We start from the raw sequence: 17,372 nt of genomic DNA on the forward strand, positions 1-17,372 counted from the left end.
CTCACTCACTCACACATACACACACACACACACACACACACCGGGAGGATGCTGCCTCGGTTCAGACAACAGCCGCGGAGCTGAAGAAGAACCGGACGCTGACTAAGCGGACACCGACCAACGGGCACCGAGCGACCGGGGGCCGGGCTGCAGCTCCTCCCCGTCGGTGTGATTCTCCTGAGAGCCCCGGAGCCGCGGAGCGAGCGGCGGCCAGAGAGGAGGAGGAGGATGAAGAAAAGCACCCAGAGCAGACGGGTAGGTCTCGGGTTATCTTCTGTTCTCACATCCGTTCACGTCTTCATCACACCTCTGTCACTATCATCTCCATCATCATCATCATCCTCATCATCAGTCATTCATCACCCAGTCATCAGAGCCGTGTACAGGCCCTATAATGATGTGATTATTATTCAGGGAGCAGCGCCGCAGCATCTGTCTCCATCAGCAGCTCCATCACTGTCACACATTCACCACCTCATAACCCACAACATTCACGTGTGCATGATCAGTGTGAACAACCTGCACGCAGGTTTATTCTCCATGAAAACCTCCTGATGAATTATTGATCACAGCGTCCTTTCATCTGAATCAGATGATCAATAAACTGATTTATATCTGCATCGTTTTCTTCACTTCATCATTAAAACACATTTATAACAGTATGTGACATTATAAAACATCTGTAACATTTCATTAATTTATTTCATTTCTGCTGTTTGTGGTTAAAATCTAAAATCTGGCTCTTCGACCCGATTCTGACTCGTCTCCATGTTTCCACATTAACTCTGACATAATGTTCCTGTATATAACTGTTTAAACATCTGGAGTCAGATACGAGGTTCTGACCTGAACTGTACATAGTCTCCCTCCTGCTGCTGAACACGGTCAGCACAAAAACCCTGATCCTGATTCTGGCTGGGTAAACTCTCCCGTAATCCTGAAGAACCATTTCTCATTAATATACTCTTTACCTAACGCTGCATCATATGATACAAACATGCTCAACTTTTAATGTGAAAAGCAATCAGGAGAAAATAGAAATAAGAGTAAAATATTAAGTTGTGTTATAAAATTATAAAATGTGATAAATGAATCGGGATCCTTTGGTTGAACCTCAGAGTAAATAGTTTTAGTTTCATTAACCTGAGGATGTGTCGGCTGATTAACTCTGTGAGGAAGTCAGGTTATTGGCTGTTTGTGGACGAGCCTGTAATTTTGGGTGAACTGACCCTTTAACTTGAAATTCTTCTGTCTCGTGTTATGAATGTGATGGTGTAGACACTGGATCATGTGATGCTCATCATGCTCCATCGTCTCTTTATGATCCTCAACATGTCTGAAAGGTTCATTCAGGGAACTTCAGGGACTCTGGTCAGTGGAGACAGACACAGTGAAGATTAATGTCAAGCAGCAGAGACAGTGAAGGACAGACAGACACAGACACCTCTCAAGTCACAGTCAGCAGAGACCAGGTTCACATCCAGAGTCCCGTCTGAGGTTCAGGTTAGTGGAAGATGGTGGCTTAGGTTCAATGTAAATAAACAGGTTGTGAACGGTTCCTGTATTAAACCAGACCAGGATCTTGAACCTGAACCAGGATCTGTGAGAGTCTGAACAGAACCAGAAACCAGTTTAATGAAGCTGAAGTCCCTCCAGGTGGAGATTGTTCTGTTAGATCAGATACTGAGGAAGAAAACAAACAGAGATGATGTTTCTCTCCTCATTCAGGTTTGCTCCATCTCCATGTTTGTGACTTTCTGTCCTTCCTTCCTTCCTTCCTTCCTTCCTTCCTTCCTTCCTTCCTTCCATTCTTCCTTCAGAAACTCAAACGTCTCTCAGCAGTTTGATTCTTTCCTCAGACAGGTTTCTCTGAAGTCTGAATTTTCAGACCTTTCTCACTGAGACGTCCTGATGGACGAGTTCTTCTGACTCGTGGCTGTAGAGTCGCAGGCTTGATCCTGGTTCCTGCCGTTATCTTCACTGTAAACCATCTGGGTTTCGGATGGTTGAGCGGCTTCTGGTTTTATCTGCTGGTTCCTCAGATGTTTTCATGAGTCTTTGATGGTTTCTCCAGTTCTTCTCTGACCCCTGTTGTTGTGTGTTTCAGGGCGTTCAGGACTCGGGTCAGCCGGCGGTCCAGCAGCCGGAGAAGGTCGGCTGGATAAGGAAGTTCTGCGGTCGAGGGATCTTCAGAGAACTGTGGAGGAACCGATATGTGGTGCTGAGAGGAGACCACCTCTTCATCTCTGACAAGGAGGTGAGTCCTCATCCAGGACTGATCTGAAACCAGTTCAGCCAGTTTAAAATCAACTGAACGAAGCAGCGAGCCTCTTTGTCCAGTCCCTGACAGGGGTCAGTGTTTACCTGTGCACCAGGAGCACCTGCTCGGTTCATGATACCTGCCACATGTGAAAACAGCTGTAAGAGTAGGAACATTATGAAAGTGTCCTCCAGATCCAGACATTCAGAACAAATCACATTAAACTGGGATCTAGTGTGGGACAGGTTTTACGTGTTGTGGGTCTCAGTGCTGGACTGAGGAGCAGGTTGCTGTCGTGTTCACAGGTGGAAGCCAGAGCAGAAGAAGAAGAAACTGACTGAAATCTCTAAAGCTGAACCTTCAGGTCTGTTTGACCTGGATTGAAAACACAAAGAAAAGAAAAGATGTGTGTGTGGATCATATGTAAGAACCAGGATTTGTACTGAGACTCAGGCTCAGCACAGTTCAGCTCAGCGTCAGGTGCTGCGCTGCTCCCTGTGAGCATGTTCGAGATTAGAGAAGAACATCTGTGAGGTTTCTCCTCGTGTGTGTGATTAGTTGGGATTTTCAACCCCCTGCGGTCTGAGTCTGTGTTTCTAACAAACTGTTGGTTTGATAACAGGAAAAAAAATAGAAACTCTTTTAAGATTCAGAGCTTCACTTCTCTGAGTCTGTAAATGTGATGCTGTTGAATCAGAGAAGAAGTGAAAGCTTCCTCCCTCTGACAATGACGAGTCATTTCTGAACAGCACAGTCAGCCTGTGTGATCATGTGACCTGTGATGTCACCTTCACGTCCCTATAAAGACCAGAGAGATGAGTTGACAGAGAGAGAGAGGTTATTTGATTCTCTGTGACCTCAGACACACACACACACACACGCACAAACACAAACACATACACACACACACACACACACACACACACAGACACACACACACACACACACACACACACAGACACACACACACACACACACACACACACAGACACACACACACACACACACACACACACAGACACACACACACACACACACACACACACAGACACACACACACACACACACACACACACAGACACACACACACACACACACACACACACAGACACACACACACACACACACACACACACAGACACACACACACACACACACACACACACAAAAAGCTGACTGGTCGAACTGGATATAGCTGTCTGATCTCAGAAGACAAATGAATCTGATTATTTACTAAGAGAGGAAGCAAGGAAGCGAGGATGAAGGAAAGGCAAAGGCATGAAGGAAGGATGGAAAGAAGAAAGGATGAGGTTAGAAAGGAGAGAGGGATGAATTCTGTGTGGACAGAACATCTCTGTTCTTCTTGGGCTCATCGTCAGTTACGTTCATGTCGTTCAGAGCAGAGACTGAGGTTTGCTTTCATGTTGTCAGTGTTTGAAGACTGCGTCGTCTTCTAGGTTTGATTCCTGAACATCAGAGTTCACTGATTTCAGATCGTTGCTGAGTCCCTGAACGCCTCCCAGAGGACAGGTACAGCAGGTCGTGCTGAGTGTTCACACTGACTCTGCAGTTCTACATTATATAACAGTGTGTTATGTAAGTGTACACTCACTGACGATTGTGTGATGCTGACTCAGACACTTTCTCCTCTGTATTCTAAGACTTTAGCTCAGAGTTTAGTACAAACCTGAGTATCTGCAGATTATTATAGTGATTATTATCATCAACATGTCACACTGTAAAGAAGCTCCCCTTTAATGAAGTACCTCGTTTACATTTGAGTGCTAAAACTTGTCTTAAACAGGGTGAGGCCAAATTAAAAAAATCTGCCAGCAAGAATATTTCACTCTGTTTTTTTGCTTCAAGACTTTTCTAGAAACAGGTGTCTGTAGGAATAAAACAGGTGACTGCACTAGACTGAAGGAAGTGTTATAATACAGCAAATCAGCTGATAAAATCTCATTAACAAAAGCTTCTTATAAAAGTGTAAATGCAGCCACAATGCTTCCACATCTCATAATATTTACACATGACAAGGCTGCACCAAACTACATGGATTTATTCCAGGTTTTAAAGTTTGAGCTTAGACACATATTTAACGGCTGACACTTCAAACACAAAGGGACAATGAAAATTTGACATGTTTGTTTGTGTGTCTGTAGGGTTCATGTAAAGGAGCTTTACCTTCAGCAGCAGAGAAACATTAAGTTCTTCTGATTTTATTTCTGTTGTTTCTGCTTCTGTTGACTGAAGTGAACTGAGCAGCAGAATAATGACTCATGTTAACCCACAACTGTGTGTGTGTGTGTGTGTATGTAATTACATTTTTTTCATCATCAGTCGTCTTGTTTCTGTAGTTCAGCAGAAACGTTGACCCAGAACATTTTAATACAGCAGCAGCCTGAGGGAGGGTTCACGGTGTGTGTGTGTGTGTGTGTGTGTGTGTGTGTGTGTGTGTGTGTGTGTGTGTGTGTTTTTAAATCCATCTGTTCTTTTTCACATCATTCCTGCATGCACCAACATTAAACACTCACTTCATCCTTTGTTCTGTAAAGTTAATAACTTTGCTGCTGTAAGTTGAGAACGATTCATTTTGACAGCTCAGCTCCTCTCTGAGTGTCATTACTGACCTGTTGGAGAAGCCTTTTTTCAACAGTTGCTCGTGGATCCCTGGCATTACAACATGATACGAAATGGCACAAAACGACAGGGCAGGACAGGACATGGTACGACATGACATGATATGACATGACACGACATGACACAATGCAAAAGGACATGAAACAAAACTATATGACAGGACAGGAACCATAGGACATGACACGGTGACACAGTACGATATGATACGATGTGACACAGCACGATGCGTTACAGTGCTGTACGGCATGATACGATACGATACGATAACATACGATACGATAACATACGATACGATGACATACGATATGATAACATACGATACGATAACATACGATACGATAACATATGATACGATGACATACGGTGCAATACGAAATGGTAGGATACGGTATGGTAAGTTACGACCTTACTGGCAGTTTACACTGAAATTAATTTTGCAGGTTGGTACAGTTGCATATGTCATACAGAGCACGATCATAACAATCATGATAAACACATCATGTCACATTGTCTCCTCTGACTCCTGCGCTGCCAGTTATCTTAAAAACTTCCTTGTTTCACGGACCTACCGTCACATGATGCCGCTGTGATGTAACTGTAATCCTGTGGTTTTATTGGCTAAATTACAAATATTTGCGTGTATTAATGAGTTCAGCAGGAAAAAAATATTGTGCATCTAGAATAAAGATCATGATACAACTCTCATCTGTCGCTGGACTCCAGCATCATTAAATGAAATGATTTACTTCTCATGAACAGAGTGTGTTGATCACAGTGTGAAGGTCATCTGTGTGAATGTGAAGTTATTGTGACTCTGAACACTCATGTGACGTGACTAACTGAATACTGACTCAGACTCTGTGAGACCAACAGGAATGTATCTTCAGTCTGAATGTGAGAAATCATCTTTTAATGCATCGTCATCTTTGTCCACATCACGTTCTTCTTCATCATCCCCTTCTTCTTCTTCTGCTGCTGTTTGTTTTCAGACTTGACTGTCAAAGAGGTTTGATGACGACGACATCAGTTCACACAAGGCACTGTATTGATCGTATTGACACTGATATTGACGAATGTTCAACACCAGCCTCTACATGTGACACACACACACTGACTGACCCCATGAGACCTTGTTGATGTGAACACACACTGATGTGGCCCAGATGGATTTAAGGACACGCACAAACAGTGATGGATGTGTTTGATCTGCATTTAAAAGTGTGTGTGTGTGTGTGTGTGTTTTTGACCTTTCGTTGTTTAAAGGTTCAGATTAAAGGGACAGTGCAGGTTTTTGTGATCTGTTCTGAGATCTGTTACTACCTTGTTATCTGTTGTTGTTATTTTTTAAACAAATTCGTCTTAAAATTTCTTTCTTTTTATTCGGGAAATATTTATTCTTCTGATAATTACTTAATCAGAAAAATGATGCCTCTGTGTACTTGTCTTTGAAAGTGAGGACTTGTTTCATAGAATAAAAATTACATGTTACAGTTTAGTTTTACAGGTGTAGCAACAGTAACTGATGAACTAATGTTTTTTTAAAATTATTTTCAAGATGAAATAATCAGAAAACAGTAAAACATATCCTTCACAACATTATTGAGCATAGGTGACGTTGTCAAATGTCTTGTTTTGTCCAGAACCACAGAAATGGAAACACCTGACATTAACCTCTAAATATGAATAAACCATTTAATACGTCTTTACACACTGATAAAGACTGGACCTGTGTCTACGTGTTGTCGATGACTGAAACACGGGTGATGTTGGACGTGGACCCAGGTGTTACACAGTGTGTGACAACACACAGTTATTTATGTGTCAGTGCATCTGTGAGTCTCAGCTCAGTCTCTGACTGTCGACACGAAGCCGTCAACTGTGGTTTTTTTACATTTTAAAACAGTTTTCATGTAAAATCGTCCACACTGTCAGAGTCACAAACATTTACACACTGACACCCTTTAACATTTACACACTCTGGACACAGTCGTAGTGTTACTGGAGGCTGATGTACCTGTCCTCATGTGGACAGACTCACAGACTGTCCCTCTGTGTTGGTCAGAGTCGCAGGACAGAGCTGACATTATTGTCATGTGTGTGTTCAGCTCCAGACTTCACCTTGTCTTTAACCCGATCACGTCAAACCAAACAGACCTCAGAGTCGCAGTCACTGGATCATGGATGATTGACAGCTTCCCACTCTGTCATCACATCGTTCTTTTTCTTTTCTCTTCCTGCCAAGACGACAGAGAATCCTGTTCTCTATAGTTCAGGTTAATCAAACCTCCAGGCGTATACTTAACTGCAGGTAACCATAGCAACAGGAGTGATGCTCCAGGCTTTGTCAGTAGTCCTGCTCAAGGACAATTTCAATCTTCCTGCCGTCCCCTGGAACCAATTCATGGACCCCTAGCGTCTTAAGGGCCTATGGAGCCTGTCAAGACCTTTGGATGTTGTTCAGTGACCACTGCTAACCCCTCATCCACCCCTCGCTCTGCGTAACCTTTGCATTAAACCTGATTTTGGGGCAAAGTCACCAAACTTTTTAAGTGGTTTTTATTTGACTGGTGAGTCGACACAAGACGTTTTTATGTCCCAGTGACCACTGAAAGTGAAGTTGTGGTTTTCTGCCCAGTCATTTAGATGGGGCCTGGTCTTGTTACCCCGAAATAACTGCCTGAGGTATTATTAATGTGAGAGTTGTTGGCCTGAATATAAATGCTCGGGAGTGATGGAAGTAAACCTGTGTGTGTTTTCTTCTGTCTCCAGGTGAAAGACGAGCGTAAAGCACAGGAAGTGTTCGACCTGGCGGATTACGAGCGTTCGGAGGAGCTGAGGAAAGCAAAGAGTCGCAGCAAGAAGAACCACAGTCGCTTCACTGTCCTTCGCTGCAGACAGCCAGGAAACACTGTGAGTCAATGACTTAGTTATTATTTAACATGGCTCCTGTTTGATGTTTAATCTTTTTATTCTTAATATTCTCTTTTCTATTTTACAAATATTATTTACCTACAGCTGGCTCCTAGTATCCAAATATACCTGTACAAGTATTACTCAACAATAACTCTAACTCTATAAATGAAGTTATTTATTTAGAACTAGAGCAGACTCCATAACTCTCAGCCTTTTTATGCAGTTAAACCTAAAGTGTTTTTTATGCACAGCTCAGCAGTGAATTATTAGTCTTTGTGGAAGATGAAGATGCTATATGTCAGAGCGGATGGAAGCAGTTTGAGCCCAAAACAATAATCTTTAAACTATTGATTTAAAAAGCAGAAAAACATGCTCAAATTTCTACTAAACTGAAATGAGTTATAAAAAGATTTGAGGTGAGTGATGCAGTCATGCTTCATTTCCATTTAATAGCCAGTCTACTGTAAATCTGAAGTTCAGGAGGAGGAGGATTTCACAGCCTAAACTGTCCCTCTGCTGATTTCATGGTTAAAGATAAAACATTAACAAATTTCCATGATGGCTGTTTAATATGTTTTATGTAGTTTCAGCAGTGACAGGACCAAACTCTGAGCCCATCCTCTCAGTTTTCAGTGTTTCTGTCTTTATTCATCTTCATCCTCCGTGTCTGTCCTCTATGCTCAGGGATTACACTGCACCCCCCTGACTCATATTGCCACATCATTGGTGGATTTCCTCCTACATCCCTCTCAGGATTGGTGCATCAGATTTAACATCACCCACCCACCGTGACTCAGCTGCAGTGATTGGCTGAGCTGTTGTTTTTTTCTGCTCTGAAAAGATTTAATCCGCAGAATCCCATTAGTCTGTCAGAGGACGAGTTACAGCAGAATAATCCCCGCAGAGTCCAAACATGTTCACATGTCAGTTTGCTGCAGTTTGTTACAGCCGCCATACAGGGCTGAAATCAAAGTACATATCAGAAAAAGTCTGGTGGTTTGTACCCACACTGATAAACATATGAAGACAGTGGATCTGAAAGAGCCCATTACATTGTTTGGAAAAGTCTGGCTGTTATGATTTAATGTCAGTGACCATGTCTCTCTCTCTGTCTCTCTAAACACAAGTTGGTATATTTGAAAATCACTAGTCACTTTTATTCAAAAACATTAAAATTATTCAGTGTTAGCTTCACTGACATTTAGGAAACTCTGTAGTTGTTTAGGTTTTAGGTATAAACATATTAATGTGTCACAAAAGGAAAGTTAACTCGACTGAATTAAGGTTTACTACGAACTACTGAGAATATTATTTAAGACCAATAACATTAGATGTACTGAAGAACAAGTTTGCTGATGAACATTACAGTTCACTAAATAACATTAGTAATATTAAAGAACATACAGTGAATAACATTACCAACACTAAATGTTAGTGCTTCTAAAGAACCTGAGCTACATCAGCAACTGTAAACATTAGCTACACTAAATATTAGTTGTACTATACAGTACACAGTGTACTGTGCAGTACACAAAGCTAACGATTTAGCTTTGCTGAGGACCTGAAGCTACAGTTTATAACTTTAGTAACAATAAAACACATTAGCTATACTAAATATAAAGTGGCTCCACAAAATGATCTACATAAGCTGCACTAAAGAATAAAGCAATGCTATAACTTTAAGTGTGTAACAATGAACCTGGAACATTAGCACCAGTGAAGAACAACCGAACCCAGTAAATGAGTTACACTACCATCATCAAATCAATTTACTTATATCAGCTATAAGAATAACATCTTACAGGAGTCTGGATTTGATATCATACTGGCAGCTTGAAACTCACTTAACATTAATAAAAAATCTCAGATTTGCTTCAGTTCAAAGGTTTTGCTTTTGCTTGATGGATGGCTGCCACCATTTGTTTGAGAATTTCTGTTGGTCTATCTTTGTCTGTCTGGTAAAGTCTCCACAGCTGACATGTGCTGTATAATTAATTGTAGCAGACCCATTAAAGGTTTTTGTCTTTTTGCAGGTTCCCAACCTGGTGTTTCTAGCGGTGAGTCCTGAGGAAAAGGAATCATGGGTCAATGCCCTCAATGCGGCAATCATCAAAGCCAAGAACAGAGTTTTAGATGAGGTATGGTGGCCTTTCAGTAGACATTTAGACTTCAATGACCCTTAATCACCTCATTTAAGAATTTAACACCTTGTTGAAGGTGACCTTACAAATTACTGACCATAATAAAGATTCAATCTACCTTCTTAATAACCACTGATAAATGATCTACATTTGATTTAGAAGTCACAAGTTTATGAAACAATATATATTTTTCATTTGACATTACAGAGGGCACTATAGTCAGTTTCTATGTTTCTGTCCAGGTGACCATTGAGGAGGACAGTGCGCTGGTACATCCCACCAGAGACCGAGCAAAGATCCCTCATGGCCGCCGGCTGCCGACCAGAGGACACCTCATGGCAGTGGTACTGGGATCTCCTATGATCTTTCTCCCATTTAACATTTTCTCTCTTTCTGTCTTTCTTAATCAAAACCTTTTTTAGCATTAATATCATTTTGATCACCTATCGCAGGCGTCCACCTCCTCACATGGCACGCTGACCCTCGACCTGGTTGCTGAGGAGGACGGTTTCTCCCTGGACTACGATGACGACTCTCAGGAATCCTGGGAGAACAGCTTCCGGGTCGACCTGCAGAGGGGGGATTTCTGTGGACAGGTGGCGGTTGTAGGATCTCGGGGCGTTGGCGGACGTCAGCGGGCTGGCACCGATGTCTCAAAGCTCAGGGTGGTCTCCAAGGAGCCCAAGGTGAAGACTGGCAGTTTGCCCAGGGGGAGTGAGCGCTCCTGGGGCAAACAGTCCCACCTGGAGGTCCACAAGACCCAGCAGGTGGGTGAAGTAAAACTCTGATCCTCACACTGGAAACTCTGTTCCACTGATCAGTACTTGTTTTTCTCATTATGTTAACATACACGGTGATTTCATGAATGAATCAATTAGTTAATGTAGGGTTGAGACTGACCAACACAGAACATACACCTGCACAAGCCTAAATCATCCCTTACTGACCGTTAGCTCACCAGTGTAATGCTCCCAAACCCAACACACTTCTGAAATCCAGTACTTTGTTGGGGAATGTCTGGGTTTACTCGCCCAAATTTGATGTTTTGTTTGACTATTTCAAACAAATACATATTGCCAATTTCTGACTGAGGTCTGTGTTCAGTTTTGGTGCAGAGACGCATGAGATTCTGTTTTCTTGTAGGATTTTAATGGCTTTATAACCTGAATCTAGTCTGTGTCATTTCGTGTGCTCAATTTAAGACCAAAAAAACATCAGTTATGTTTACATGGAGTCCAATTATCTGATTATAATCTGTTTAAAAGCTCAAACAGAATAAAAAATGCTCCATATAAACACTTCAATAAGGAGAAACAGGTCCAAATCGATTGAACTTTCAATCAGTTGCAGAGGGGTAGTTTAAACCTTTCCATAAACTGAACTAAAGGAAAATTGCACCATGTAAACCATTTAACCTGATTACTGTGTGGCAGCGTTCTTTCTGTGCGTGACCTCCATCTTGACGTAAATGTGCCAGGACTTACGTTTCCCCACAGTTGTTCTGATCAAATTCATCAGCAAACGTAAACACGTGATCACTTTAAATCACATCCCGTGTAAACAGTTCACTCCAAATCTTCAATACAAATGATTTCAATCAGAATTAATTAAAAAAACGTTTCATTTCAGGTCCTTCAGACTCAGTCTCGAACACCGCAGCCTGGGAAGAGGTTCAGCATGCAGGGTCGGAGTCGCTGTGCCTCCATGGATGAAGTCCTCTCCTCCAGGTACTCACACCTAAGAGAAGATGAAAACAAACAAAGAAAGGTCCTCATATGAACAAATTCATGAATCAAAAACCTACCTCATCCATCCCCATCAACATATAGTAACCTTGAGTTTTGTCAGGGTTGTATTTTAATCCTGACACAATAAAGTTGCAGCTTTTGACTTTTGAAAGCTCACTAGAGGTGCATTTGGGGGATTCACTTTGACAAAGAAATATAAAAGGGACAGTAGAATAGATTAATCCATCCATCCATGTCTTCCTGTTCCTTCTGGGAAATCCTGTGTGATTTCTAGACCAGGTGGGATATCTAATCCCTCCAGGACTGCCCCACGTTCTCCTCCCAGTTGGACATGCCCCGGAAAATCCACTGCACCTCCACCTGTGAAGACGTTAAAGTATAGCACGGTCTTTTTTCTAAAGTGAGGGTGAGATGGATTTCAAGTATCTTAAAGACTGAAATTAATGGCAGCAGGGAAAGAAGAAAATTAATCTAGAACCTGATGGAACGTTTGGTAATTATTAAGAAGGAATGGAAACTAAATGTTCAGGTAATGGTTCAAAGTGCTTATCCCAAAGTTATCCCATATACTGTATGTTCCCAAAGTCAAGAATGAACCTCCATGCTGCAGAAAAAACATGATTATTTTTGCTTTAAGTTTAAAATTCAAAATCTTCTTACTGATCCTCATCCGTCTCTTTCCTCCCTCTGTCTTCTTTACCCTTCTTCCTCTTTTCTTACTCCTCCCCTTCCTCAGACCGGCGATGATTCGTTCGGAGTTGCGGTCTGCCCTTCGTCGTTGTCCGACTGAAGAGGAGGCGGGGGGCGGGGCTTCAGTGCAACCAGTCGGTCAGCTGCAGAGTCTCATCGCCCAGAGGATGCAGAGAGCTCAGGAGCTGCTGGAGGAGATGAGACTGCAGGTCTGACTGCTTCACCCATGAGTCTTATCGATTCATTTATTGATCTGTTGTATCATAGGAAACTTCAGGCGATAAAGTCTAAAACTGTGTGTTGTGATTGACAGGAGTTGCAGAAAGCCAAAGCAGAGCGGGAACGAGGAGGCAGCTCACCTTACCTGAAGGGCATCGACTCCCCTCGACTCCATCACCTCAGGGGCTCCGACTCTCCTCACTCCAGGTCAGTTTAATAACTTTCACTAATATTTAATATTGTCAGCCTCCTACAGTCTGCACTTTTCTCCCCATGTCAAATCAACACAGAGATCTGTTTGTCCGTGACTCGATATTTCTCACACAGTTTATCAGGTTTTTGGGAACAATGAAGGGAAAGGCTCACATGGGGTCACTGAAATCATTAGGTTCAATCATCTGGGAATATCTACCAGGAATATCTACCAACAGTGTCATATATATATATACTGTATATATATATATATATGTATATATATATATGAGCTGAAGCCACTGCTAAAGGGAAATGACAAGGTTTATCCAAAATGTTCGTCTACTTTAATGAAACCCTGTCTTTTCTTGTGGAGAACAGAGCAGCCTCAGTCCTTTTGTGTTTTTATCAGCTTGCCTCACCCAGCTTCACCAAAGCCCTATTGACCAGCACATTTCTGGGTGATCGGACCAGGACTTCATGACACCTGTTAACATCTCGGTGCCCATCATGGCTTCCCCTGTTAAGCTATCCCATACTTTTGTTGTTCTTTCCTTCCATGGCAAGGACGTGTGATCTGAGTTTGGAAAGAACAAGGAAAGAAAGTTACATAATCTGAAATACCTAACCTTCAACCCCCACCGTTTCAACCACACAAAAAGGGCCTTGAGATGTTGTTAAGCCCTCTGTCTAGTACTCCACTTGAAGCATACTGAGGCCCGAAGGAGCTGCAGTAAATTCCAGTGAAATCTGCCCAATTGTTTCGCACTACTCTGTGACAGACAAGTTTTTGTCAGACCATGTACTGTGGTAATATTTGAAAATTGCACTGTGAAGCTTAAAAGGATCAATGTCTAACTGATTGTTGTTGTCATCTTCAGCAGGTCATCAGGATCTTCAAGGAGCAGGAGCAGTGACTCTCCTCGCCTCCGAGGCAAAGACTCTCCTCGGCTGAGGGGGAGAGAGTCTCCTCGATCCAAAGCCAAGAAGAATCGCTCCAAAGGGACAGACTCGCCTCGCTCCAGAGGATCCCATTCTCCTGCTGCTAAAGCAAACGACTCCCCTCGACCGAAAGAGTCACCTCGTTTCACAGCCCCCGACTCTCCTAGATCAAAAAGCTCTGACAAAGTCTGTTCACCAAGCCTCAAGGGATCGTCCAGCTCCTCTGGTCCCAACAAAGACGAATCTCCTGTACAGAAGTTGCCCGAATCACCACCATGTGTCAGAGGATCTGACTCCTCTCAGATTAAAGGATCTGATTCACCTTGTGGCAGTGAAGCTGGCTCCCCTCGTCTGGGGAGCAGCAAGGAGTCACCCTGTCCGAGTCAGAAGAACTCCCCGAGTTTCTCTGGATCCTTCGAGTCCAAAACCCCCGACAAACACTGCCTGTCCCCAGCTCTCCCAGCCTCACCTCCCTCCCTGCTGTCGGAGGAGGACCTGGATGTGGAGAGGAGGCGTGCTGAAGCCGAGCGCCTCCTGGAGGAGGCCGTGTCATCATGGAAGGAGGCACAGGAAGTGCTGCAGGAGGTGAAGGAGCTGCAGAGCCAGACGCTTCGGCGGCAGCGCAGGAGGACCTACGAAAAGATGACATCGACGACGGCAGTGGCGGCGGCAGCAGACGAGGACGACACGCCCGCCTCGCCAACATCACCGGAGGAGGATGACGAGTCAGAGACCCCTTGATGAGGATTTTTTCCACAAATATTTGTTGTATTAATGAATTTTCTCAATGAAAGTGGCAATGTTTTTCAGCACGCACAAAAAGAGACAAGATTTACATAAAATAGGACTTTTTAATTCAACCCCTCAAATGTTTTTCATCTTTTAATGCGGGGACAGTGGGATGCACATGAACACTTAAGCAAATGTGGATTATTTTGAAACCAGCAATCTACAGTTCTTCCCAGGAGGTTAAATGACTTTAATCCTCCACAGTGCACTAGACTGTCACCAGTCAGACGCCCTCTCACTTCTGCTGCCCATTTTATTCCACAAAGTCTCTTTGTGTGACAGATGTGTCACATTTGATTTAAATAAATACAGTTTTAATGGAGAGGCCCCACCCTTCACCTTCTCTAATGGTGCTGCACGTTTCTCTTTGTCTTTTTTTGCTGAAGGTGAAGTGAAAAGCCTCTCCATTGATTTCAGAGACGATGTTTCCCCTGTGAATTTTTGGGAAGAGATATTTGGGTTTTTGAAAGAGAAAAAAAGACAGTTTGTCGAAGACAATTTTTCCAAGTGAAGATGTCAACATTTTTACAATGGGAATCTTTTTCAATGATGGCACTGAAGAGCACTATGTTTCCTATGGGCATGATTGGGGGACGGCAGGGATGGGGCGAGTTTGTTGTAATTTTTTCACTGAAAAGTGATGCTGATGATTAAGAATTTAAATACCTGTTACCTGATTTATTTGCTAATATATATTATGTCTGTATGTGTGACATTTCGTTTAAAATGTTCTTATAAATTCTCAATCTCTAATTTAGTTGTAGCCCCATATTTCCCTCCTAAAATGTACTTCCAGCTCTCTGTTGATGTTTTTAACCTCGAGATTTTCACATGAACATTAACAGTGAGTTTTTACTTCAACAAAAATCAGGGAGTTAAATATTCCACATCATGAAAAGAGAATAAGCAATAATATCAATAAGAGAAAAACATCTCTAAAACTACAGAACAGGAAGTGTGGATGGATTAACGTGTTAGAGGGTAAGAATAAGCTGAAAGATGTGTAGTTTGTCTTTGCAAAACTTCAGATTTAAAGCATAAACTGAAATGCTGAAGGTCTAAAAATTAGATTTTGACCCACTTTAAAGCCTGTGTCATGTCAGCTGTGTTTTACCAAATAAAGTTTTATTTAATCAGCACATCGGACTGATACTGGGTTTGAGACCAATATCGATTTTGAGAGAAAAAAATTCAATATAAACATTTTTGATTATGATCTCTGACAACTGAATCATGACCAACATATGTAAACAGCTGGAACACATGGAAACAGTTACTTCTCATGGATACGAACAAATTATTAAACTTGTTTTGGAGCCATGACCAGATGACGGAATTTAAAGTGTTGACATGTAAATGTTATGGATATGACGAAATGTGCATGTCATTACAGAAAAACAAAGAAATTATTGCTGAACCATTAGTTATATAATTATGTACTAATTTGTACATTGGCATAGAATAAATCACTATCCGTTTATCAGCTTTACTCAGAAAATTATATATATATAAATGTTCTGGTTCAAGCAAACACTTGATTCACACATAACTAATATTTTAATTAATGATGAAAATAATTGTTACCTACACTCATATATAAAAAAATAAATGTTTTTCTTCATTAAAACACTTTTACACTGAAATGTGATCTTTGGAAATGTGGACAACAAAAAAAATCCTTTTCACCCTGATCGAATATCAGCTGATAATCATTGACAATAATTTAAATCTCTGTTTAAAGTCACATGTTGTGTTGGTACTGTAACGTTAAATATTCACTTTACTTTATCTCCATTTGTCGGTCACAATGTTTTCACCATCGTTTTCTCTTTTTGCACATTTGTCATGCTGGTGATGAGGAAGAACTCAGTTAGTAGAGGACAACACTGTCAGAGGTAAAAGCATGGAGTCATTGTTCTGTGGGTTGAAAGATAACAGAAATCTTTATTTATTTTAAAGTTTATGCACATTTAAAAAGACGATTCACTGTATAATTTAACATTATATTCACTTTGTCAAAATATGAAGTTATTTTAAATGTTTTCTTTCTTGCTTCTTTTATTTAACTAAATATTTATATGTTGATGTTTTTGAATGATGTTGAATTACTGTAAACAGCAATGCATTGTGGGTAAATGGCGCCAGAAAAAAAACACTGTTTATTTTCTGTTTTGAGCATCCACACCTCGTCTTCACATGCAAAATAAACTAAGGTAAAGAACCCGCAGTGGGGTGACATTATTTCAGATGTCTGCTTCAACTTCATGAACTCATCTCACCTCATTGGCTGATTTTTTTTAAGTAAATAAAAAAAAAGTTTGAAGAAGAAACATGTGATCAAGTGACTTATTACAGCACAGTACATTACAGTGTGTCACTGTGTGTTGCTAATGGTGAACACACAAACCACCTTGAACAAATGTCACAATTAACATCTGTGCATGAATTACGTGTAGTGGACCTTTGCAGAGGTGCAGATATGAGGTTCAATAAGTGGTTAAGTTGTGACAACAAATAAGGTCTGTTTTCACATGTTGGTTTTAGTGTAATACATGGGACATTAATAGTGTGCTGCAGGGACAATGTATTTTAGTTGTCCAACCCTTAACTTAGCCTCACCCTGGTTCCCTCCACAAAAAGCTAATGGGATTTGTACATTGTCTTTTGGATTACTACAGAAAATAATAATCCGTGACACAAAACAGTTTATGATACTGACACACTCTCTGTTCAGCAGGATTACATATATCCAAGTATCATACATGTAGTGGAGTACTCATGTAAAGTAGAAGCACTTCATTACTGTACAGTACTGAGTAAATGTACACAGTTACTTTC

At 41.5% G+C, this 17,372-nt stretch overlaps 1 protein-coding gene across 1 annotated transcript; it reads left to right on the forward strand.

The window, feature by feature from the left end:
- The first annotated feature begins 113 nt into the window (after nt 1–113).
- On the forward strand, nt 114–16,794 carry LOC111223145 (pleckstrin homology domain-containing family O member 1-A-like). Its single transcript, XM_022747173.1, has 10 exons — nt 114–255; nt 2,108–2,257; nt 7,670–7,810; nt 9,847–9,951; nt 10,197–10,298; nt 10,407–10,721; nt 11,584–11,681; nt 12,439–12,601; nt 12,706–12,818; nt 13,685–16,794. The coding sequence occupies exons 1-10, from the start codon at nt 229–231 to the stop codon at nt 14,484–14,486; spliced, it is 2,016 nt and encodes a 671-aa protein (XP_022602894.1). The 5' UTR covers nt 114–228; the 3' UTR covers nt 14,487–16,794.
- Nucleotides 16,795–17,372: the final 578 nt, after the last annotated feature.

Source organism: Seriola dumerili, unplaced genomic scaffold (assembly GCF_002260705.1).
Source record: "Seriola dumerili isolate Sdu_G_001 unplaced genomic scaffold, Sdu_1.0 BDQW01000110.1, whole genome shotgun sequence".
Lineage (NCBI taxonomy): Eukaryota > Metazoa > Chordata > Actinopteri > Carangiformes > Carangidae > Seriola > Seriola dumerili.